The 27,379-nt window shown below is 40.9% G+C and overlaps 1 protein-coding gene across 1 annotated transcript; it reads right to left on the bottom strand.

Annotated features, from left to right (window-relative positions):
• Nucleotides 1-2,186: 2,186 nt before the first annotated feature.
• LOC311148046 (GEL complex subunit OPTI-like) lies at nucleotides 2,187-11,969 on the bottom strand (the record flags this gene model as incomplete). Its single annotated transcript, XM_084184934.1, has 4 exons — nucleotides 2,187-2,228; nucleotides 4,459-4,588; nucleotides 4,889-4,992; nucleotides 11,862-11,969. 4 exons carry the CDS (start codon nucleotides 11,967-11,969, stop codon nucleotides 2,187-2,189), a joined length of 384 nt encoding a protein of 127 aa, XP_084041060.1.
• Between the last annotated feature and the right edge of the window lie 15,410 nt (nucleotides 11,970-27,379).

The following is a 27,379-nucleotide window of genomic DNA, read 5'->3' as shown; positions in this document are numbered from 1 at the left end:
GGCATCGACATTTGAGGGGCTGAGACCAAGCACTCTCCGATACATTCTCCACCGAGCTGCCAGAATCCCAAAGGCGCATGCCCTGGACAGTCGTTTGTTGAAAATCCTTACAGGCCTTGGCAATGGCAGCTGGCGTCCAGCGTAGGGCCTCATGAGGTTGGGCCTCAAAGGCAAGACGAAGTCCCATGTCTTCAGCCCCAGGGAGCGATGCAGGTGGTGGAATCTCCAGGGTGCCATCCTGAAGAGCCTGGCCAAAGGCAGAGTCCTGGAGGGTCCCACCATCACTTCCCTTGCTGTAAGCACCAACATCGATGACACAGAAACAGTAGTTGGCATCTACAACAGCCATGAGTACAACTGAATATGTACCCTTGTAATTGTAGAATTGCGAACCCGAGCACGGTGGAGCCTGGATTACTTACATGTTTCCCGTCAATGGTGCCAAGACAGTTGGGGAAATCCCACCTCTCCAGGAACTCAGCAGCGATGGCCCTCCAGTCTTACCCCTTGGGGACAGGCATGTATTCGCTGACCAGACGGTCCCAAATGGCTTGTGCCACAGAGGGGACAATGCCTGCCACCGTGGACCGTCCAACTCGGACTCTGAATCCGATGGTCCTGTAGGAGTCCCCTGTCGCCAGGAATCTGAAATATACAGTTCATTCGGAAAGTTTTCAGACCCCTTCACTTTTTCCACATTTTGTTACGTTACAGCCTTATTCTGAAATGGATTCAATTGTTTTTTCCCCATCATCAATCTACACACAATACCCCATAATGACAAAGCAAAAACAGGTTTTTAGAATTTTTTGCAAATGCATGGACCCTATTGTCTTCAATGTAGAACCTTTTCCTCAAAGGGTTCTACCTGGAACCCAAAAAGGGTTCTACGTGGAACCAAAAAGGGTTATCCTATGGGGACTGCTGAAGAACCCTTTTGGAACCCTTTTTTCTAAGAGTGTACATGATTCCAATAAGAATGTAATGAATGACTAACGGTCCTGGAGAAGACTAGCCTACCTTCTTCAGGGCATAAGGCACGCCAACTTTCTTTTCATTTGTTAACATTTAAACATAAAAAAATTATTGCCAAGAGTGTGAAAAGCTGTCATCAAGGCAAAGGGTGGCTATTTGAAGAATCTCAAATATATTTGATTTGTTTAACACTTTTTTGGTTACTACATGATTCCATATGTGTTATTTAATAGTTTTTATGTCTTCACTATTATTCTACAATGTAAAAAATAGTACAAATAAAGAGAAACCGTTGAATGAGTAGGTGTGTCCAAACTTTTGACTGGTAGTGTATGTTGCATCAAACAAGATATATCACAGAAGTACAAATAAATCAGTTTAATACAATGTGGATTTTGATAAAAGGGAACATTTTACAGAATTTACAGACATGTTTTAAATTAATAATCTCAGAACATTAGGTAACACCTTTTTGATCTGGAAGTTATGTATGAAGGAAAACAAAGACAAAACAAGTTAAATTAAAACCATATCTGACTGATAGATACAATGCCATTACTGAGAGAAAGAAAAATGACAAAAATAATACATTATGGCAGTTTTAGCTTAAAAGTTGAACATATACGCCCCATTCCAACACTTCAGAGATGCATGTTTCCTTTCATCTCTCCATGAAGATTCCACTGATCTAGCCTGGGTGGGTAGGTGGAAACAATATGGCTGAGCACTTGCTTTCACCAACCCATTTCTGTCACATCAGTGATCAACTAGAAAGTTAGGGGGGAATACAGATGGATGGCCGCAAGGGTTGCATCTTAATAGTCTATAAAGATCTCCTTTACTTTATCTGCATTGATATGAAAGAACTGGACAGGTGAGAGTAAATTTCAGAGTGGCATCCACTACATTCCCTCATCAGTCCTGAGTTTACAGGACAGTGCAGATAAAAGTTGACGAGGAGAGGAAGCCATGTTAGACTATTGACACGCACCCATAAAGTATTCGAACAGGGCCATAACCTAACCTGATGGTCTTACAAGGTAATTCATTTCAAACTGTGTTTCCCACAATGCACTGCATACAGAGGGGTACCAGGTGTGGGTGGTGACACCAGAAACCATGGTGTTTCTATGCGCTTCATGTCTTGACATTTTTACTTCAACTGAAATGTTCATATTTTGTCTCCAATAGATTGGATTCCCCTCAGGTCTTCAGTCATAAGGTAGTGCTGTGTCAAATATTATCCACAACACCTAGAAGTAGACAGAGAGGGTTAGCCATGGATAAAGGACATTTTCACATAAGGCATCAGCATCTGATTCAGATCTTGAGAGACTATTGGCTATTTTCAGTACTTCTGAAAAAAAAGTGTTTTTGTTCAATTCTTAGAACCGCACAAGCGTACCGAAACCATGCAAAAAAGTTCACATGAAACTAAACAAAATAAACAAACTCTTAATAGAGCATCACATAACGCTGTTATTTCAGATGTGTTAGTGCTGCTGCTAACCTGGAACAAAAGCATGCAAAAACTTTCCACTGACTACAAAATACAGTGCATTTGGTTAAGTATTCAGACCCATTGACTTTTTCCACATTTTGTTACGTTACAACCTTATTCTAAAATGGATTAAATTGTTTTTTTCCTTATCAATTTACACACAATACCCCATAATGACAAAGTAAAAACAGGTTTTTTTAAATGTTTACAAATGTATAAAATAAAAAATAAAATGAAATATTACATTTACATAAGTATTCAGACCCTTTAATCAGTACTTTGTTGAAGCACCTTTGGCAGCGATTACAGCCTTGAGTGTTCTTGGGTATGACGCTACAAGCTTGGCACACCTGTATTTGGGGAGTTTCTCCCATTCTTCTCTGCAGATCCTCTCAAGCTCTGTCAGGTTGGATGCGGAGCGTCGCTGCACAGCTATTTTCAGGTCTCTCCAAAGATGTTCGATCGGGTTCAAGTCCGGGCTCTGGCTGGGCCACTGAAGGACATTCAGAGACTTGTCCCGAAGCCACTTCTGCATTGTCTTGGCTGTGTGCTTAGGGTCGTTGTCCTGTTGGAAGGTAAACCTTCAGCCCAGTCTGAGGTCCTGAGGGCTCTGGAGCAGGTTCTCATCAAGGATCTCCCTGTACTTTGCTCCGTTCATCTTTCCCTCGATCCTGACTAGTCTCCCAGTCCCTGCCGCTGAAGAACATCCCCACAGCATGATGCTGCCACCACCACGCTTCACCGTAGGGATGGTGCCAGGTTTCCTCCAGACCTGACACTTGCCATTCAGGCCAAAGAGTTCAATCTTGGTTTCATCAGACCAGAGAATCTTGTTTCTCATGGTCTGAGAGTCCTTTAGGTGCCTTTTGACAAACTCCAAGCGGGCTGTCATGTGCCTTTTACTGAGGAGTGGCTTCCATCTGGCCACTCTACCATAAAGGCCTGACTGGTGGAGTGCTGCAGAGATGGTTGTCTTTCTGGAAGGTTCTCCCATCTGCACAGAGGAACTCTGGAGCTCTGTCAGTGGGACTATCGGATTCATGGTCACCTCCCTGACCAAGGCCCTTCTCTCCGATTGCTTAGTTTGGCCGGGCGGCCATCTCTAGGAAGAGTCTTGGTGGTTCCAAACTTCTTCCATTTAAGAATGATGGAGGCCACTGTGTTCTTGAGGACCTTCAATGCTGCAGAAATGTTTTGGTACCCTTCCCCAGATCTGTGCCTCGACACAATCCTGTCTCGACCTCATGGCTTGGTTTTTGCTCTGACATGCACTGTCAACTGTGGGACCTTATATAGACAGGTGTGTGCCTTTCCAAATCATGTCCAATCAATTGAATTTACCACAGGTGTACTCCAATCAAGTGGTAGAAACATCTCAAGGATGATCAATGGAAACAAGATGCACCTGAGCTCAATTTCCACATGTACATATTACTTCAACTACCTCTACTAGCCGGTGCCCACGCACATTGACTCTGCACCGGTACCCCCCTGTATATATAGCCTCCCTACTGTTATTTTATTTTACTTCTGCTCTTTTTTCTCAACACTTTTTTGTTGTTGTTTTATTTTACTTTTTTATTAACAATAAATGCACTGTTGGTTAAGGGCTGTAAGTAAGCATTTCACTGTAATGTCTGCACCTGTTGTATTCGGCGCATGTGGCCAATAAAATTGATTTGATTTGATTTGAATTTCGAGTTTCATAGCAAAGGGTTTGAATACTTATGTAAATAAGGTATCCGTTTTATATATTTTTATAAATTAGCAACAAATGAACAAAAAAAAACATTTCACTTTGTTATTATGGGGTATCGTGTGTAGATTGATGAGAAAATAATATTTAATCCATTTTAGAATAAGGCTGTAATGTAACAAAATGTGGAAAAAGTCAAGGGGTCTGAATACTTTCCGAATGCACTGTACATATGATGCCTGCATCATCAGTTCCACAGAGGTTTAACAAACTATTGTGTGCGTACCTGGAATAATGCAAAGGATGTCATGAAACCTTCTTTGGTGAGCTCCCACATTCCACCATACTCGTCCTCGTCCACCTGCTGAAAGCTACTGAAGTACATATACAGGACCCCCGCATTGATGACACAGAATCTGGAGGACGAGGTGGTAGTGTTAGACTGAGATGGAGTCATTGAAGTTAGGGCATAGTTTCTGTTGTTTGGAAACAACCAGGAAGGGAACAAGAGAGGGAAGCTAGACTCAAAATATGTTTATGTTGTAAAATAAATGTTGTTGTAAAATAAGAAGAGTAACACTGCAATAGGTTATTGCGTCAAGGGGACATATCGTGGAGAGATGTGTCAAACCAGTGTTCTCTGCTGGTCCTGCAGGCCCACATTGAGTGCAAAAAGAGTGCAGGCATTTTGATCATGGATTCTAGATGATACTTACATGGCTACTTCAAGGAAGACTTTTAGTGGTGCAACGCCCCATATTACTCCAAGGATGACAGCGATGATCTGCCGAATCCAGTAGATCACATCTAAAAACTCATCCTGGAGAGTAAGAAGAAGGAAAGGAGAAACATTAATAAGTTGTTTCAAACAAGAACAAGCAATATCATACAAATGAATAACATGCAATCATATTGATACAGTATCCTATATGTATCTCCTGCAGATAGTAGCCGTAGCTACGAGTGTAGTGTAAACACTGGAGCTATATGGTAAGCTTGAGAGCTGACAGCTACTGTGCTAACCTTGCTGTTGACTACTCTTGAATTCAGTCACTGAGGGGGGTGAAACTAATGCCTACTCAAAGATCAAAGGGTCTGATGTATTAGCGTTAATCTTGACTGTAGCAAAGGCCACGACACAACCCTTATCTTGACACTGAGACACTTGGGAAAATACAATATCATAGGAGTCACAACTATCGTTGGCACTTGAGAGAGAGGGCAATCAGATCCCCCAGCCATGTCCCGAGCCTAGCTGACCCCGACGTTACCCGTACCATTAGCATCATTGCAGTAGAATTAGCGTCCTGGCAGCAACATTGACTACCGTTTTTTTTTTTTATGTTGCCTTCAAAATAGAAGTCTGCAGTAAAAAGCTGTGTATGATACGAAATCAATATATTTTTTAAGCTTTGCATAGTCATAGTGCATGTTAAAATTGATACTAAATTATAACTACATCAAGGAAAAATCGAAACTAAAGATAATTACTATTTTATATAATATAAAGAATAAGGTGTAGCGCATTGAGAAATGGCTGTTTTTAAGATGTATGTTATGTATATGGCTGATGCTTAAAAGTGTTTATTGGTTCTTACAGATCCTATCACGGTTTTAATGTATTTCCAGTTCGCTTGAGATGTATTCCTGGATGATTATATGGGTCATTCTACAGATTCGGTGCCTTTTGTGATTGAGGAGGATGAAACAATGAACATTAAAATCTTAAGCTTTTTTTTATTTGATGTGACAAAGTAATGTGTGTACTTGATAGAAAATACCTTTTCCCATCTCAATGTAGAGTATTAAGTTATTATTCTGTATTATTTTCTCAAACAAGTCCCAATTTAATTCAACCCCGTCACAGTCATTTTGTTATTCAACTATTCATTTTTCCAATAAGGTTGAGATCAGCTTCTGGCATAATCTCACAGTTTAGATGTCCCTTGTAAATAATGGCATATTGTAATTAAAGAGAAAATCAAGAAAAACTGACCAGCACCATCCTTTCCAGTTTACGATGAAGAAATTTCTAATCTAACTCCACATTTTCGCAAGAAATGTGCAAGAATGCTGCGTAATTCCTGACAAAATTGAAATAGCCTTATTTACCCTGATTTAATACACACAATAAAAACACTATTGATGTTATATTTTGTGTATTTAATACAAAAATGTTTAAAAAAAATCTCGTAACAGGGATGAATGCACCGCAACAGGGTTGAAAATCATGTAACAGGGTTGAGTGAAAAGCATCACGTGTCATATGTTTTATCTTTTGAGATTACTAACATGTTGCCATTTTTTAAACATTTTAAACATTTTTAAACCTACTGTCAACATAGCTTTTAAAATCTAAAGAATCTAGATGAAAGCTAGACAGAGTAAAACACATTAATGAACTAATAACAGTAACAACATTTCATTGATTTCATAAAAATATCCATCTGATAATGGCAGGAGTCTGTTTGAACATTGAGCAAACATCTTAACATTGATAACCTATATAGGTCACATGTTGCCATTTTTTAACATTTTAAACTACTGTCAACATAGCTTTAAAAGTTTAAACAATCAAGATGAAATCTAGACAGATTAAAACACATTAATAAACTAACAACAGTTACAACATTTTCATTGATTTCATAGAAATATCCAGAGTAATGGCAGGAATGTCTGTTGTTTGAATGTTTGAATATTAAGCAAACATCTTAACATTAATAACCAATAGGTAAGCCTACAGTTTGTTCACCATTTTTACTGAGAGAGCCTAGCCCACACTTCCTTCTGTATTTCCATGTGCCTAGAAGTCACCGGTTTAGGGGGATCAATGTGTTCCAAGATGTCCTCAAATGGATACCACAGGATATCATCAAGAAGTGGCCAGAAGTACCTATTTGGTCCAGCACAGCACATGCATTTGACCTGCACATGGGATTCATCTGTGGCTAGAATTATTCCGGGATAGAAATCGTCATCATATTTGGCCACGCACCATTTCCCGCATATGTCTGGATTTGCCCAATCAACCTCCCTCTGTGACACGACTGATGTAACTTTAGGGGTAAATGTGAAATGTTGTGTTTTGAAACACTGGCATTCCAGTTTCTTGTTGTGGACTGTGCACATACAGCTTACATCACGGTAGGCAATTTGCCTTGCAGCCACACAAACAACTTGGTGGATCCGCATTGTGGATGGAACTACTGGCAAATTGGCTGGCATACCTTGGACGGCTTTCTCGATGGCCTCGTCTTCAATGAAGTAAAGCTTGATGGCAGTGTTGTTCTCCTCTAAGACCCTGTACAGAGTATGAGCATTTGGGATGTCACATCCTTGACTTATCAGCCTGTCTGCGGTTCTTTTTAGGGTTGCACCAACACCATCTGGTACTCCCTTCCCATGCCCTGCTTCAAAGAAATTCCAAGACCCTGCCCTCAAGCCCCTCTTGGCCAGTTCTGTGCTGAACAGAAAGAAATTGCCTTTTTGCCTGTACTGGGTACAAGGGCCATCGCTGAAGAAGTGTACTGTTGATATGTTGGGGTGGGTATGTTGCAGGTCATCAAGCACAGGACTGAGGTGTGCCCAGATAGCAGGAGGAGCCTTATTCCTTGATGGAGAAATGGTGGTGAAGCAAGTTGGTTGCTGATTCTGTCCAACGTAGAGGACACCTGTGTGGAGGACGGCCTGTTCATGAGATGAACCAAAGTGAACAGACTGTATCTCTGTCCCATATCTGCAGGTGAAGTTTTCTGAAAAATCAATATCGATAAGGCACTCATCTGCAGACATGTTTTTCTTGACTTCCTTTTAATCACTATGTAGTAAAATGAATGTGAACTTGCAGATAATACTCCTAAATATGTCAGTACAAACCAGTCGGCTAGTGAACATGAACCCCTCACGCACCAGTTGCCAAGGCAGTATACTGTATGTCTTTTTAGACTAGTCTTCATTTACATTCTCTAGTCTTTTTATGCATTACCAAATTATGCTTTAAAGCAACAAAACTTTATTTTCTGTTGATTGTGTGTCCATGACCACCACCACCTCGTGTCTTAAAGATCTTACATTTCCAGGAGAATTACCTGACCACCGGCGCACGGATGTCCCTCACCTTCCTCTCTATGTGTGTTTCCTTTCTGCTGCTGTTTTTTCCATTGTTGAATCTGAAATTGTAGGTCAAGGTCAAGTCAATGACCTGCTTACTCTTCAAGACTAAATATTGTATCCTTTTAATCACTATGTAGTAAAATGAACATGAACTTGCAGATAATACTCCTAAATATGTCAATGTATATAGGAGAGAGAACAAATTAATTGTCACTTTTTTTAAATTATTATTTTCAAAAATTCCTCGTACTTTTAGTTGATACTGTAAAACCGTAAACAACAAACATTCAACAAGAAAATATGATTGGTATTAAGCAATATACATTAAATATTGCTAAGATTTAACAGCTATTCAACCCTGTAACAGCCATTCAACCCCGTAACATTGAAAAATGTGATGGGGTTGAATGTGACAGGGTTGAAGATTTTGTGCTAATCTGTTGCTAATTCGGGATGCTAGCAGCTAGCAGTGTGCCACATGGCCTTATTCAACAAAAGACATTGTTATACTTCATAGCTATAAAAACAATTATTGGTAAAATCTTAACTATGAATTCCCCCCCCCCAACAGAGTTGAATACCTGAGATTGACAAAGCCCATATGTGCTTAAAAAACATGAAATATTTATAAAAAGTGAGAGAGCAGCTTACCACTTGTCACACCAGGCTTCTCTGAAGACTTGTATGATGTCACTTCCTCATAAATGATGTCCACAGGATCAAACCATTATTTAATTGTGAGTGGGGGTATTGTTGCGTTACGGGGTTGAAAGAAATACAAGGACAGGGGTAAAAGCCTGAATTTCTCAGAAAATAAAATGTCTTATGCTGAGAAAATGGATTATGCATAATAAGGGGACATATACAATTAATTTAACAAAAAAAATGCATTATTATTTAACACTGTGTACTCAAAATGAGTCACGCCATTTGCATGATGGTCAATAGGGACAGGCGAAATTCTTAATACTCCTAAGAAAAGCAAACATATAAGTATTGAAATTCATCTCTGTTTAAAATCATATTCTCTACTCCATATTAAAAACATGTAAAACTTTGAAATGTTGTAATTTAAGTGTAGTTTGATAAATGTTCTGACAAGTTATAACACTAGTACATCTTGGGACACTGACAATACTGAAATGTCACCGAATCTGTAGAATGACCCGGATACTGGAGTGGTTAAGGTAGATATGTACATGTAGGCAGGGGAGGAGGAGAAAGTGACTGGTAGCAAAGTGACTGTAATCCATATACAGTGATTTGCATTGTGGTCAATGGAATTTGAGTTAAAGGACAGCAACACCCCATATAATTCAGTGGCCCATGAAATAACAGCATATATACATACTACAGACCCTACTGACTATTCCCTACAATACTTTTACTGCGGCATCTAGAATAGTTTTTGCTCTATAAACCAATATGTAAATTATTTCATTTACAGTGATTTGCATTGGGGGAATTTGACCTTGGAACGTTTCAAAACTCAAACTTAATGCAAATGTCACTTAAATATGAACAAACATGAATCATTGTTCATGTTTAGAAAATTATTTTTCATATCATGAATAAATAGAGGTTATTGACACTTTTGTACTTTTACGTGGGGGACTTCTTTTGATAATAGCCGAAATTCCGTGACCCGGAAGTACGATGATGTGTCTCACAGGAGAAAGCATCCGAGTGAGCAAAACAGTGCCCCTCGGTAGGTTTTTTTGGGAAATCGGCGTATGCTCACGTGGAAGGGGCAATGGAAGACGCAGGCCAAGATGTCGACACAAGTCCAGAGGATAGAATAGACGCCGGAAGGGAAAGGACGGGGAAAATGGAGTCCTTTGAGAAGGCAAGAAACCGATGGTGGTTAGGAGAAATGCATAAGGAGACGTATACTTGGATGAATGGAGGGAAAAGAGAGGCAGAGGAGGTCTAAGAGAGAGAGGGAGGAAGACTGAGTTTGAGTCTGGAAAAAATGGCGGGAAAAAGGGAGAAGGTTTGTTAAAGAAGAGTGGTAGGAAATGTAAGCAAAGTGAGCTGAAGACAGGAGGAGAAATGGAAGTGAATGAGGGTGAAGTATCGGAGGTGGTAGGTGTGGTGAAGTGCTCGGAGCCAGAAGCTTGCACAGAGGGTAAGGATAAAGATGAGTCTGTGACAGTAGGAGTGAAGTTTGTGGAAAAACTGGATCCTTGCCTTTTGGCTGATCCATTTGTGGTTTCAACAAGGGTGAAAAAAGCGTTGGGTATAGTGGAATCGGTGAGGGTAACCAGAAGTGGTCTAGTGATAATTATTTATGTTTCTGTTGGGCAGAGGGAGAAGGCGCTCAGAGTTAAACAAATGGAGGAAAGAATTGTGAATTGTTTCGCTCTCAAGAAAAGGGCGCCATTGAAAGGAGTGATTACTGGGGTAGCAGTAAATGTAAAAGTGGATCAACTGAAGGAGAAGATTCCCGGTGTGTGTGATGCTCGTCGTTTGGTGCGACGTAAACAGGGTGGCGAGAGTGGGGAAACAGAAGAGTCATTGTCTGTTCTTTTGAGTTTTGAAGTTGAGTCTTTGCCTGACAAAGTGAAATTAGGACATATAAGTTATCCTGTGCGAGCTTATGTGCCGAGTACATTACGATATTACAGGTGTCAAACTTATGGGCATGTGGCAGCAGTATGTAGGAGGGAGATTCCAAGGTGTGAGAAGTGTGCAGAAGGGCATGAGACAAAGGAGTGTGAAGCAGTGGGGAAAGTGGTGGTATGTGCTAATTGTAGGGGTGGCCATGGAGCTAGGGATCAGACATGTCCAGTGCGAGAGAAGCAGGTTGGGGTTTCCAGGGTAAGAGTAGAGAAGAAATTGTCATATGCGGAGGCGGTGAAGAAAGTAGAGGAAGAGCGGTCAAGGGGGGGGAGTGGTGAGAGTAGGAGATAGGTACCAGTACAGTGGGATAGGCAAGCAAGTTATATATGTTTCAGTAAGATTGGATTTTTAGTGTTTATAGCAATGGTTATTAATTGTACTGCAGGGATGGAACGTAAGTCAAAGAAAACTGAGGTTGTGGTGGCAGCTGCAGCTGCAGAGAGATATTTGGGTGTGCGAGACTTGACAGCAGAAGAGTTACAAAGAGTGTTAAGTGGTGATGTCCCATCATTTCAGGTTGAGGGCATGAGGTAGGAGTGAGTATATTTAAATAGTGGAGAAGGGTGGGGTTAATTATTAGCAATAGTTTTGAATTTGTGTGTGTAGTGTTAGATGGTAGGGTATTTCTTTGCTTTGTTTTATTTTATTTTTCAAGGAAAAGAAAAGGGAGTTGTACTCCAGTCTAGTAGGTAGCGGTAATGCAACAAATTGGATGCCTACCTCATTGAAGAAGAAGAAGACCCGGAAGTACTTTTTGTGTGTTCCTGACGAGAGGTTGATACCCGATCCCGTTAACAACCAGCAAGCGAAGTGGTTAGCTCCGCGTTAGCATGCTAGGTAGCCGTCTGGCTAATCAGGCGAGGGGAACCAATTTGAAACTGCAAAATATCCAACTTAGTTTCAAATAAACATTAAAAACCACCATATAGTTATAATCAGATGAGCTAAACCAACCTTCTCTTCCCATAGAGCGGTACTGTTGAAGACTTTGACCCACGTGGACTGCTTTACACCCCCATTGGCGAGATTAACTTCTTCTTTCCTCTTTGAACCGTTCGTCATTCTCTGCTGTTACCACCGTGTTCTGCTGACGTTAAATAAAGCCCCACGTGCCACAAACCTTACGGTGGTCTTATATGGTTCCCGTCGTATATTTCAATCGATTACTATTGTCAAATGTTTAGAAAGGGCTAGGGAATAACCTCACTGCTGACCCGACGGACTGCTTTCGCGGAGGCAGGGTTGCCAGGTCGTGCTAAGATGTCCTGCCAGTGACAATTTAAAGGGGAATGGGAACACTAGGATTTAGAACGCCAGCTAACTCTAACTGTAAATCGCAATATTGGCATTGTTGCGTCACTGGTAGAAGAGAAAATGTTGGAACTCCCAAAAATGGCTGACTTTACCGAGTGGCTCCGAGTCGGATAATTAGTTTATTACAGATAATGAAATAATGTTAGTTAGGGAGCCAAGAAGATAATGAGTTTTTTACAGAGAATGAAATAATGTTAGTTAAGGTGTCACGGTTTCGGCCGAGGCTGCTCCTTCTCCTTGCTCGGGCAGGCTTCGGCGGTCGTCGTCCCCGGAGTACTAGCTACCACCGTTGTATGTTATCGATGTTTGTTTGGTTTTGTCTTCTTTGTACACCTGTTTCCTTTTAGTGTTAATTATGTCTCCTATAAGTTTCTCGTTTTGTTAGTCGTGTGTTGTGTGTAATTGTTCCGCCTGTCTTTTGGTGCTGCTCGTTTTCGCATTTTTGTATATTTAGGATAGTCGCACTGTGTTTCGTGCGCTATTGCATTTTGGTGTTTTACGCACTGCTGCGTATAGTTCGCCTCCTGATTAGTTGAGGCCAGTGTTTATTTTTTCGTTTAGTAAAGTCGGTTGGACGAAGCTTCTGTGTCCTGCGTTTGACTCCTACACCACATCCACGTCACTGACGCTTCTGACATAAGGAGCCAATAAACCTGCTGAAGCCGTTCATATTTGAGCCGATCGTTGCCTCAGATCAAAGAGTTTGTTCTTGTAGCAATAACAACACAGATTTATCGCCTGAAACGCCTCAGCTAGAGGGTCAGCGCAGCGGTGACACAAACTGTTGTGAGTCCGGATGCTGCCAGATAATGGCTAGAGAGTATGTGTGTGTGTGTTGTAGAGAGATAGTGGCGATACAGCACAAAATCCCAGTCAGAGGTTCCTGTCAGTCTGTCTGGATGGCGATGTATTTATTGGACGTGTCACTAATCCTTATGAAGGATTTCCTGGCATAAGAGGTTACTCGACCAGTCAGCAGCCGATATGCCAGTGAAATGTTGCTTGATTATAAGTTGTTTAAAGGTAATATCAGTAGTGGGTAGGTGCTCAATATATATAATCAGTATCCGATAACGCTGTTTATCACGAGCACTGTTTGGCGCGATGGTAACACATTTCCCAGCTAGCACAGTGGATCTGGGCCGATTCCGGCTGAGAGTCAGAATCGGCCGAAGTCATGTGGCCCGAGTCCGGCCCGCCTTCGCAGTATTACTTATGGCTAGGATGCGGGGATTGAGCTCGGGCCGATTCCGGTGTGAGTTATCTGGCCCAAATGTATTACTTGGGGCTCGGGCCGATTGTGGCTACTCTCTGGCAGATGATTACACGGGCTGCTTTATATAATTAACATTTCATTATTCATTTATTTTTTCCATAAAATGGTAGTTCAAATAGAATTGATATGGAAGACAAATAATTTTAGATTTCTGCTTTGAAAGTCATTTTGCGCGGACGTATTCAGTATTGCTACTCGTTGAGTTGAAACGTCCAGAGCAGATCTACTTCCTGTCTACCAGCGCAGGAGTTAATGAGGCGCTAGCTATTTCAACTGTCATAAACTGTCACTAGAGCTCGACCATCAAGACGGTAGGTAGACCCCTTTTGTTAAGATGGAAACAAAATAGCTAGCCAGCTAATTATTGTTATTTTGTGACAGTTCTAATGTTAAAGGTAATCTATTTATGGTATTTTGTTTGTGGTATCGTTTGCTAAATGGTCTGGTAAAATGATCGGGAAATCAGTACGTTCACGTTATGTGTTTCTGTGATTGTGTTTACAATATAACGTTAAACTTAAACGGTAAATAATATTTCTTATCCAATATGGACATTAAGTAACAGGATATTTTTGTAATAATATTCTGCAAAAAAGTTATTTTACTATCGCTTGTGAAAAGGCAGGTTGCAGTAGCCTAACGTTAATTTATAGGACTGAGTAGGATATCAACACATAAAATGACCAACGGTAACGGATTTCTAACATGTTTCATAATCAGCAATCAGGTTGTGATGTCTGTGATGTTAATTTACAGCAAACTGCAAACCAACCTCTTCTGATTAATCAAGGTGAGTGTTCCCTGAAAATGACAAGTTTTTGAATGTTAATGCAGTCACTTTGACACCTAGAAATCTCTGCTCTGTCTCTCTAGCCTGCCAGCTAATTCCAGCAGTGGTCTCAGCTCTTCCTCCTGCAGCCAGCCAGCTATTCAGCCAACAAAGGTGATTAAGGTTCCTAAGAATTAATGCAAGTCGCTATACAGCTGTGGAAAAAATTAAGAGACCGCTGCAAATGTTTCTTAAATCAGCATCTCTACATGTATGACAGCCATTTCATTCCAGTGTCTGTTTAATTCCAACACAGGCACACCTCATTCTGCTGAATGAGGTACTGATTAGGTGATCACATTAACCAAATCTTATTTAACGAGGAAAAGTATAAAAACCACTGCTGTGGTCATCGCTATCCGCTTGCAATAGGACCAGCTGGATGGCAAAAACAGTGCTAATAGTACCTCAAAAGTAATATTAATCAAAAAATAACTATTGACCATGCCAAAAGAGTTGAAAAGGAAAGTTTTGAGTGAGGAAATGAAGGGTTCAATTCTGGCTTTACTAGCAGAGTGATACAGTGAGCTTCAGGTTGCTTCTATCCTTAAAATTTCAAAGACGGCGGTTCATAAGAACAAGGTCAAGCAGCAGACATTGGGGACAACAAAGCTACAGACAGGCAGAGGGTGAAAACGACTCTACTGACCGGGATGACCGCCAACTCATTCGAATGTCACTCAACAACTGTAGGATGACATCAACTGACCTACAAAAAGAATGGCAAGCGGCAGCTGGGGTGAAGTGCACGGCGAGGACGGTTCGAAACAGGCTCCTAGGGGCAGGGCTGAAGTCGTGCAAAGCTGAAGTCATGCAAAGCTAGAAAAAAGCCCTTCATCAATGAGAAGCAAAGACGAGCCAGGCTGAGGTTTGCAAAAGACCATAAGGATTGGACCGTAGAGGACTGGAGTAAGGTAATCTTCTCTGATGAGTCCAATTTTCAGCTTTGCCCAACACCTGGTCGTCTAAAGGTTAGACGGAGATCTGGAGAGGCCTACAAGCCATAGTGTCTTGCACCCACTGTGAAATTTGGTGGAGGATCAGTGATGATCTGGGGGTGCTTCAGCAAGGCTGGAATCAGGCAGATTTGTCTTTGTGAAGGACGCATGAATCAAGCCACGTACAAGGTTGTCCTGGAAGAAAACTTGCTTCCTTTTGCTCTGACATTGTTCCCCAACTCTGAGGATTGGTTTTTCCAGCAGGACAATGCGCCATGCCACACAGCCAGGTCAATCAATGGATGGAGGACCACCAGATCAAGACCCTGTCATGGCCAGCCCAATCTCCAGACCTGAACCCCATTGAAAACTTCTGGAATGTGATCAAGAGGAAGACGAATGGTCACAAGCCATCAAACAAAGCCGAGCTGCTTGAATTTCTGCGCCAGGAGTGGCATAAAGTCACCCAACATCAATGTGAAAGACTGGTGGAGAGCATGCCAAGACGCATGAAAGCTGTGATTGAAAATCAGGGTTATTCCACCAAATATTGATTTCTGAACTCTTCCTAAGTTAAAACATTACTATTGTGTTGTTTAAAAATGAACATGAACTTATTTTCTTTGCATTATTCGAGGTCTGACAACACTGCATCTTTTTTGTTATTTTGACCAGTTGTCATTTTCTGCAAATAAATGCTCTAAATGACAATATTTTTATTTGGAATTTGGGAGAAATGTTGTCAGTAGTTTATAGAATAAAACAAAATGTTATTTTTGCCCAAACACATACCTATAAATAGTAAAACCAGATAAACAGATAATTTTGCAGCTGTATATGCCCTTTAGTGCTCCGGCCCTCAATGTCAGCGTTTGGCAGAAATTACTGCGAAGTATTTATAGTATAGTGTGACTTCAAACATCCGGCGAAGGTGTACTGCAAACGTGTCAAGATTTCGGACATCTATCCAACAAGAGCAGTCTACACTTAATGTAGAAATTGCTGCTGTTCCTCAGACATTTTATATGTCCAATGAGGCCGCTGAGGAAATTTTGTTCAGTGGTCAGGACTTTGAGGATGAACTGTTTGTGGATGCTTTGATGGACACTGCAGGTGTAGGAGAAGGTGGAGGTCAGGGTGAGGTTGATGCTGAGGAGAACGTTGATGATGAGGGTGATGATGTCGAGGAGATGGTTGATGATGAGGTTGAAAGTCCAACGGACCGTTTCAAAGGCTACTTGGTGAATTGGGCTCTTGAATATGGAATAACAAGAAGAAGGAGACCGAAGTTGTGCCTTCATCATGGGTCCAGGATGGCATGAGCTACTGGCCCCCTTATACATCCACAGAATGCTGCACAAGGGCAGTGAAACGTCAAGAAGCACCTGACGAAACATGGGGTTTGTTTGATGTGAACATCAGGTACACTAGAGGTGAGTTACTGTTATATTTGCAGTCAACTATTTATAAATGACATCAATCACCTGAGACAACAATATGTATCTGCAATCTAAACACAATACATTAATATTCCCTTAGAGACACATATGAAGAGGCTCGCCGTAAGCTTCCTATGGCTGTGGTCCAATCTGATCTTCAGACTGAGGATGATGACCACCCTGCATATATGAAGAGAAAAGGAAGGTATAACAAATATGATTTGAAAAAAATAACATTTCTCAGTGGATGGCTTAAATATCCAACATATGTTTACTTCACTGGTCGTTCTTATGAGTTCAATAACCTTATATTTTTAACATCAGGGGCACAAATACACAAATATTCAGTGCCACTGAAAGTGAGGATGAGGAGCCAAAGGAAAGGTTTCCACTGAAGGGCCAGTCAAACACCTCTAAGGGTTTACCACCTGCACCAGTTTTCAGACCTCCAGAGGACAGAAGAGAGACACCTGGGAATTCTGATAGGCCAACAAGGATTGAGCCAAACATTCAACAACAGCAGCAGCCAGTGTGTGATCATAAGTGTTACATGTAAGGTACATATTGTGGCCCCCACCAACATCAAAGTTGCCCACCCCTGACCCTGGGTCCCCTGTAGCTCAGTTGGTAGAGCATGGCGCTTGCAACGCCAGGGTTGTGGGTTCGTTTCCCACGGGGGGCCAGTATGAAAAAATGTATGCACTCACTAACTGTAAGTCGCTCTGGATAAGAGCGTCTGCTAAATGACTAAAATGTAATCTACAGTGGGGGAAAAAAGTATTTAGTCAGCCACCAATTGTGCAAGTTCTCCCACTTAAAAAGATGAGAGAGGCCTGTAATTTTCATCATAGGTACACGTCAACTATGACACAAATTGAGAAGAAAAAAATCCAGAAAATCACATAGTAGGATGTTTTATGTTATTTGCAAATTATGGTGGAAAATAAGTATTTGGTCAATAACAAAAGTTTCTCAATACTTTGTTATATACCCTTTGTTGGCAATGACACAGGTCAAACGTTTTCTGTAACTCTTCACAAGGTTTTCACACACTGTTGCTGGTATTTTGGCCCATTCCTCCACGCAGATCTCATCTAGAGCAGTGATGTTTTGGGGCTGTCGCTGGGCAACACGGACTTTCAACTCCCTCCAAAGATTTTCTATGGGGTTGAGATCTGGAGACTGGCTAGGCCACTCCAGGACCTTGAAATGCTTCTTACGAAGCCACTCCTTCGTTGCCCGGGCGGTGTGTTTGGGATCATTGTCATGCTGAAAGACCCAGCCACGTTTCATCTTCAATGCCCTTGCTGATGGAAGGAGGTTTTCACTCAAAATCTCACGATACATGGCCCCATTCATTCTTTCCTTTACACGGATCAGTCGTCCTGGTCCCTTTGCAGAAAAACAGCCCCAAAGCATGATGTTTCCACCCCCATGCTTCACAGTAGGTATTTGTCCTCCAAACACGATGAGTTGAGTTTTTACCAAAAAGTTATATTTTGGTTTCATCTGACCATATGACATTCTCCCAATCCTCTTCTGGATCATCCAAATGCACTCTAGCAAACTTCAGACGGGCCTGGACATGTACTGGCTTAAGCAGGGGGACACGTCTGGCACTGCAGGATTTGAGTCCCTGGCGGCGTAGTGTGTTACTGGTGGTAGGCTTTGTTACTTTGGTCCCAGCTCTCTGCAGGTCATTCACTAGGTCCCCCCGTGTGGTTCTGGGATTTTTGCTCACCGTTCTTGTGATCATTTTGACCCCACGGGGTGAGATCTTGCGTGGAGCCCCAGATCGAGGGAGATTATCAGTGGTCTTGTATGTCTTCCATTTCCTAATAATTGCTCCCACAGTTGATTTCTTCAAACCAAGCTGCTTAGCTATTGCAGATTCAGTCTTCCCAGCCTGGTGCAGGTCTACAATTTTGTTTCTGGTGTCCTTTGACAGCTCTTTGGTCTTGGCCATAGTGGAGTTTGGAGTGTGACTGTTTGAGGTTGTGGACAGGTGTCTTTTATACGGATAACAAGTTCAAACAGGTGCCATTAATACAGGTAACGTGTGGAGGACAGAGGAGCCTCTTAAAGAAGAAGTTACAGGTCTGTGAGAGCCAGAAATCTTGCTTGTTTGTAGGTGACCAAATACTTACTTTCCACCATAATTTGCAAATATATTCATTAAAAATCCTACAATGTAATTTTCTGGATTTTTTTTTCTCTATTTGTCTGTCATAGTTGACGTGTACCTATGATGAAAATTACAGGCCTCTCTCATCTTTTTAAGTGGGAGAACTTACACAATTGGTGGCTGACTAAATACTTTTTTTCCCCACTGTATAATGTGATTAGGTTGTTTATATGTATCTTTATTATCCTTTATAACTAACTACTGAAAGGATGTGAGGGATAAAACACAACTGTGTTCTGTTTTGTATTTTTGCAGCAATTCTTTGTGAGATCTTAAACTCCATAGAAATGATTAAGCAACAGCAAAAGCTGATTTTGCTGCAGCTGCAAAAGCTCCAGGCGAACAGATCAACCCTGGATGAGGTTCCAGATTTGACAGACCTTCGACTTCCAATGTCCTCGCTGGTAGACTTGAGGGCCAACTTTCAGATCAAGACTTAAAAAATAACCTGGTATGACAAGATATCATTATATCATTACATGTATTGCTGAAAAGTAATCAACCAAGCCACAATCTGACCCAGAGTACCATTCCAGCTTTCTTCAAATTAGTATTATATTCATCATATACAAGTTTTTGTTTTTCAGACCATATATTTGAGACTGTCTGGAGGGATGACCACAAAGGAGAATGTGTGGAGAATCCTCTCAAAACTCCTTACAAATGGCCTGGCCATGAAAATCAATTGGAGAGGGGCCAATGGGAAACAGGCTTTTGAACAGCTTGCCTTAAAAAGTGTTGTTATCGGTAAGTTTGCTTTCAAGGCCACTGCATGGGGCAGAGAGGCATAATGTCACAGAAGTGATTAATTAAATAACAGGCCAGCATGTCAATTTGATTGTCAGCAGGGAAGTTCATTATTACAACACAGTTTTCAAGGCAGGAAGAATATAATAAGATGGAAATGTTTTACAAAAAGCCATTGATAAAACTATTTTGTAGGGATAGGGGAGTTGCATAAACTGTGAGTCATATTTCAGGGAGTATTTCAAAAAGTGTTCTATTTTCTCTCTTTCAGATATTTACAAAGGTGCAGCCATTCTGAAGTTCCTGATGTGGAGATAGAAAAAGACATAAAACGATGGATGCAGCTAGCCCCTGACAAGAGATGGAGGGAGAAAAAGGAGAGAGCGAGTGAGAAGTGACCAGACCTTGGAGGAGTGATGGAGAAAACTGAATGCCTACCAGAGCTTAAATAGAAATAAAGTTTAAATAGACAAAATCAAACTACTTCTCATTATTTCTGTGATCAAAAAATAAAATAACCATTTAAATGAAATTATTTTAAGTCTTTCCTGTTTAAGTAGTATTTCAGCATTTTGAAACTTTGTGCAAGGCAATTGATCAGCATTATAAACTTTGTGGATGGGTATAATTTGTATGTATAAAATGTATAATAGTAATTTTGTATACATTTATTACAATTTGCATCGGGCCGCTTCTGGGGGGATTCTGGTAAGATGCAGGCAAAGTCAGCTGAATTCCGGTAGACTGAAACGGCCCGATGTACTTTGGCCGATTCCGGGCCGAGTCAATCAGTTCCGCTTCTGGGCCGATTCCTCATTGCTATCTGGGTTACCTTTTGATTAGACGACCGGAGTTCGAATCGCAGACAGCATCATGATTAATGAAATCTCATTCTAACCAATAATGGGGCGTGCTCATTATAAATACATTGTGATTTAGTTTTTGGTATCTTAACTTTTCTTATGATTTTGTTTGCAGAGCATACAGGCTGGCAGTTGATCGCCAGTTCACCCTATGGGCACAAAGGAGAATTGGACGAGGTGTACACGTCTCATCCCTGCGTGTGTCGTCTCTTCCATAAGGAGCCCATACCCAGAAGCAAAGGCATTTACGTAGGGTTTGAGTTTGAATAAAACAAGTTAATTTAGTCAATCTAGCCTGCTGTAATTTTTTTCAAGACATAGACCTAATGCCTGCGCCTTATGTAAAAATAGTATTAGATAGCGTGTCCACTGTAACAACAGGTTCAAGCGTAACCAGATAAACTTGATTTGAAGATAAAACTACTTTCAACAGTGTCCCTGTCGCTAGAGTAGTGACTTCAATTAGCTTTGGCTGCCATCTATTGGAAAGGAATGGTAACTACACTGGCCAGCTAATTGGCAGAGTCAAAGTAGACTTTAATAATAAATGATATGCCATTTAGCAGACGCCTTTATACAAAGCAAACTGGGTACATGGTATTGGAAACATATCATAGAAACAGGATTACAATAGCTCTGTCTATGAATTTGAGAGTGGTTACATTTCTCCAGCCCCATCCCTCAGCTTTTTACCGAAAGAGGAGCAGGGAGAGACTTTGTTATTGTTTCTACTGCTGATTGCCACTTTAAGAAGTTAAGATGCAGATTAAATACAAACCAAAATATGTTACAGATACTATAAAAATGTCCCATCACTCAGACAGTTAGTGAATACACAGCATCCAGCACAGCAAACAATTAATCAAATGTATTTTACAAAAGCCCTTTTTACATCAAAATAATAACCACAGTGGTTATAGAGGGTGAAAGAGTTCAACACCTCAGGAGCAAATGTCAGTTGGCTTTTCATAGCTGAGCATTCATAGCTTGAGAGGGAGTCGAAACAGCATGACCGGGACAAGGTAGCACATCCGTTGAAACGGGTAAAAAGGTCAGTGGAAAAACAATTCTACTCCCTTTATGAATCGGTGTATCTTTGAATTCTCTGTTGAATGGCCTGCTCCTTCTCTATTTTCGTAACACCAGCCCGCTCCCCCAAAGTGATCGATAGTATATCTTGGCTCGCACTGTGATGATTGTGATTCTGAGCTCTCAGGTTCATACAGCGAGTTGTGGTCTTCACTGATCTCACTCTCCGTCAGCTCCATCTGTGGCATATAGGGGCAGGACTCGGTTGTATACTGACGGTCGTGAGCGCAATCTAGCTGGGCCCCGAGCTCTTTAGTGATGTTCCCGGTGGACCTCTTCTCCTCCACAGCACAGGAACACTCTGGCACCCAGGGGTCAGTTTGGCATGCTGTACTAACCGTTCTTTCCTGTTGGTAGAAAACAATTAAGGCATCTATTAGGCTATAGTTATATTCAAGAATCACTGCATAAACTGTATATTGTTCATTTTATATCCAAAATTGCCTCAGGGATGACAGACTGTGTCTTGAAATAAAAAATAGCCTTAGAAATAACATGGATCTGCATGTATCTCCTCTGCCTCCTGCACAGTCTCCTCCAGGATGAAAACCTTTTCAGGGATGAAGATGTCATCCTGAAAACAAACAAACATTTTGTTAAGACAACTGAACCCAAATATATCAGTTGGCATTAACAAGCTACCTGTCTTGTATGCTTTGTCAACACACACAGCAAATACAGGGACATTTATTTTTCAGCAAACATTAGCTATGTCAACTTCAGTCTAGCTAAATGAGGTGGAGCTAACAAAACATTACAAAAACAAATCTGTCAACAAAATGTATTACAGTACTTTGACTATCTGAGGTGGAAGCTAGCTACAGTAACTACCTAATAACAGGGGTACACAGAGTAACTGTGTTGCAATTTTAGTTGCAGTTGAGTCGCTTGGTAACGTTATTTGCTGGGGGGTGTTACACAAAACACTTCAGACGCAATTACCAATGTACCTTCAACTGGAGTTGCAACAGAGTTGTCCCAGTGTCTAACGTTAGCCTAGTCAACAACAGTCATGATCGGTTAACGTTACATCAGGCTCCATTGCATTGACTCCCGTCGCCTCCTCCGTTCAGTCTGGGTTTTGCTCGACTCCGAAGCCAGCGATGTTGATGATGGTCGGTCGGTAACCCTTACACCATAACCCTCGAAATATAAAATGGAGGCCTATGACTCCTTTCCATTCGGAAACTCCCGGTTGCTGCATCGAAAGTTCCCTTCATCGCGAAGTCTGCCTCCGTGAGGTGCTGTCTGCAGATCCTGCTAGCACGAGCTGACACGTCCTTCCACTTCAGGACATGGAGCCACTTCTTCAAAAGTTGTGGGTCGTTGGGCAACCGATGGTAGCTCACCGATGGATTTTTTTTGGAGCCAATTCATACAGCCTGGCGCTATACAATTCATGTTTGAATTACTACTTGTTGTTGCCATCGTCGTTGTCCGCACCTAACCTCACTGTCTTTGATTCACTCTACGTGAACACGTTTTTTTTTTCTTCACAATTTGATGATTGTTGCCAGTGACGCACTGGCGTCAGTCGTTACTTTGGCAATTTAGAATGGCACTGACCGTAGCTCAACTAAACCTTGTCGACGATCAAAATACTAAATATAGAGATGTTTTTATGTTAAATGCACATGTTTAGTATTAGTGGATTGAATACATCTCTTTGCTTCGATTTACTTCCTAAAGTGTTTCCATTCCCCTTTAAAACCTGCCCAAACGGCCTGAAAACGAGCCCCTTTTTTTCACAGCAACAGCGGAGTTGTCACATTTATAAAATAAACCAATTTTCCAGAACGTTATCGAGCCAATTAAGAAGGAATATCGACGTAGCTTGTAACGACGTTAAAAGCAAAATTAGGTTTTCATCAAAATAATAATTATTGCAAACGAATTTGAATATGTTGCAAGATAAATTATAATTGATCTTTATTAAACTCGCCAGATAATGTTCCATCAATGGATGTCGATTTAAGTCGATTGACTGCTATGTTTAAGCAGTAAGGCACGAGGGTGTATGGCAAATGGCCAATATAACACGGCTAAGGCCTGGATACAGTCTTTACGTTGTGGTAATGGCCATGATATATTGGCCATAAACCACAAACCAGATGTTAAGACTACAAACAGTTATAAATGGCCCATTTGCGAGATTTACTTTTCAATAGGCATAGGCTACAGACTAAAATCTGGGTTTATGATTGTAATTCAACTTTGCCATGGTTTGCTTAGATAGATGCAGGTAGCCTATAGCCCATGATAGGCCTACATTTTATTTAAGATAGTCTAAAGTAGCCTAGGCAAGATGTAATCTGAACGATTTAGCAGCTTGCTTAGTTGAAATTAACAGACTAATTTATTCAACATGAATAGCTTGGCGATTTCGAGGTAAGGAGTGCTTGTGTTTCCCAATAGCCTGCTGGGAATGGGGTCGTAATTTCAATCACTGAATTAAATATTAATTATTTGTATATGAACTGAATATGCTCGTCAACAACAGCCAGTGTTTATTTATTTTTTACCTGTAGCCTATTCTGACTGACTGTTACCGTCAATCTAATGCGTTCTAATAACTGATTTGCAATTGCCATAGAACTTTGATGACTTCCAATTTAATTAACTAAGTGACACATTGATTTACAATGACTCCAGTGATATAGTCATTTTAACATATTTATTGTATCAAATGTAGGCTACTTGATGGCCAACAGATGCAAATGTATCATTCTCCACATTTAATGTCAGTTTCATTGAGGACTTTTTCCCATAACAGAAGTTCCATAACTTCCATTTCAAATTTCCACTCGTGCATAATCACAAGTTAAATAGCCTACCTACAACTGGTAAAAAGTTGTCACTACATGCGCGTGCTGCTCTGACTCCTCTCACTAGTGGACTAAGCTGCATGCTGAAGTGCTCTCTCAACACACACACACAAACATACATACACACACAAAAAACACCCCTTAGGCCAGGGTTCTTCAATTCCGGTCCTGGAGGGCCAAAACACCTCTGTTTTTCATCCTCTCCTTCTAATCAGGGGCTAATTCAGACCTGGGACACCAGGTGAGTGCAAATAACTACCAGGTAGAAATAAAAAACAGAAGTGTCTCGGCCCTCCAGGACTGGAATTGAAGAACCCTGCCTTAGGCCATCCCCACCACTCACTCATATGGGGGGGTGATTCGTGCCAGTATTAAGCCTCGTGAAGCTACTGATAGCTCTCACAAAGTCACCTAACCTCTTCCCAGCGCCATAAAATACCTCAATGGTATTTATATTATCAATCAAGGTGACACTGAACATGGACAAGGCTCAGGAGAAACAGAAGGAGAATCAAGAAGGGGACCAAGTGCTTCGACATCCGGGCGAATGACTTGGCTTAGAAAAAGGACGAAAGGAAGGCGAGACCTGGGAAACCTTGCTGCTCCTAGCTGTTAAGGTGAATATAAAAATCTCAGATGATAACTATTTGCATTTGCCTCGACGTTCCTTACTTTTTACCCCTTCCACTTTCCATTTCCATATTTGCAATAATGCTGCAATTATTTGGTTGTAATTTTGGGTAGAGCAGACATTTCCATATGTTTTTGTTAGCTGCATGTGCGACATAACTCCACCAGTCCTTATCATTTACGAAGATTATACCTTTTTTAAACATTTTTTTCAAAAAATACAGTTTTTTTAATCAATTTGTATATTTGAGTTTAACCACAATATTTGTTGCATTTTGTTCTGTCGTTTCTGGAGGATTAAATTGAAATTGCAACCAACTTTCTATGGCTTGTTTTAGAAATAGTGATATTTGGGAGATGGTTTCCTTTTCAAATAACTGAAAGTGAGAGGTTGTAATCTGAATAAAGGGAAAAAGGTTGTTCTTGAACATTGGGTGAGACAATCTTACTAATTTGCTAGAGAACCAGTTCAGATTTAAGTATAACTTTTGTATGACTGAAGCTTTTAGTGATATGTCTAATGCTTTAATATTTAATCATTTCTGTCCTCCGAATTCATATTCATTCAAATGTGCATGAACTGGCACATTTTCTGGTTGGCGCTCGCATTGCCTTTGTTGTTTTCCTTACAAATAATAACTTTGGCGATGTGTGAATTGCTTTCAAAGTAGGTGCCTTATGTCGTGTTGTCGTTTCTACTGTGGCATAGAGTATGTATGTATGGAGCATAATGTATTGACAATTTAATCACGTTTTCAAGAACTGGTGACAAATAATGCATTCTGATTATTGCATAGATTGTAATGGACACCTATGATGTGTGTAAAACACTTTTTTGAAGGTTGTATTACTTTTGATGAGCTAATGCTAAGCTATTTGCCAGCTATGTGTGGCGCCATGTTTGTTGACATTATACAATGCATTCTGGGTGTCACGTAAACATCTGTCAGACCAAAGATGTTATAATGAGGTGAAGGAAGGGTTCACTCATTTTTCAAGTAAACTTCTGGAAGTGAATGACCGTAGACGACACACCCCCTTCAACATGCATACTGCAAACAGACCAAACTCATCTTGTCTTCTCTTCTCATCGTTGGTTGACGCGAAAAAACAAACATGGTGGCGAGCACAAACTATCCATCGTCGGATTACTTTTGATTTTTAGAAAGTATTTAACAAAATTATTTAGATCAATGGTGAGCTCCCCCGTGATGTGATGAATTGTAAATAATAATTGCAATTAGCTAATTCATATTGCGGTTTCTGTCAGCCAAGAGTTAGCTAAATATGACTGCTTGGGTTACATCAATCTTTCCTCAGTTAGCACTAGGAGTAATGTAGCCTACATTTTCCAGTTTGGATGATTGTGTTATGCTGTCGTTACTTCTGTGAATGTCTAAATATTTCATCCAAAAATAAACTTGTCACATTCAGGACATAACTTTGTAAGGACTGTGTTTGTGCAAAATGTTTCTGTGAAAAAAACAGTGTGGCCAGCTCAAACGCTGACTGTTGCGTCAGTCGAAACTGGACATTCTAAATAAGCGTTCTAATCACACCGGTTTCAGTGTACGCTGCAGGGACCACTGTAGAATGATCACACCCGTTTGTTGGTACGTGTAAAAAGGTTAACACACAGCCATCACACAGACATTAGTAAGGCGTTGGTGTCATGTCAGTCAGATGTTCAATGGTAGGCGACAGCCACATCGTGGTACTGTTCCCTATGCTGAATTTAGGCCTTTATCACCCACCATACACTCACTCAGCAACAGCCTGGTAAAAAGTTGCTCTGTCTCCTCTCACTCAGCCAATAGTGGACTAAGCTGCATGCTGCAGTGCTCTCTCAACACACACATACATAAACAATCTTCCGGCCCTCCCCACCACTCACTCACTCAGCAACAGCCTGCCTGTCTACGCATACAAAATGACGCCTGATAGTCAGCAGCAGGTCACAGTGACATACAGTTGAAGTCGGAAGTTAACATACACCTTAGCCAAATACATTTAAACTCAGTTTTTCACAATTCCTGACATTTTAATACTGGTAAAAATTCCCTGTTTTAGGTCAGTTAGGATCACCACTTTATTTTAAGAATGTGAAATGTCAGAGTAATAGTAGAGCAAATTATTTATTTCAGCTTTTATTATCACATTCCCAGTGGGTCAGAAGTTTACATACACTCAATTAGTTTTTGATAGCATTGCCTTTAAATTGTTTAACTTGGGTCAAACGTTTTGGGTAGCCTTCCACAAGATTCCCACAATAAGTTGGGTGAATTTTGGCCCATTCTTCCTGACAGAGCTGGTGTAACTGAGTCAGGTTTGTAGGCC

Source organism: Coregonus lavaretus (genome assembly GCF_964263955.1).
Source record: "Coregonus lavaretus genome assembly, chromosome: 20".
Classification (NCBI taxonomy): domain Eukaryota; kingdom Metazoa; phylum Chordata; class Actinopteri; order Salmoniformes; family Salmonidae; genus Coregonus; species Coregonus lavaretus.
Note: the sequence above shows the minus strand (reverse complement) of the source record. Positions and strands in the feature narration are given on the sequence as shown.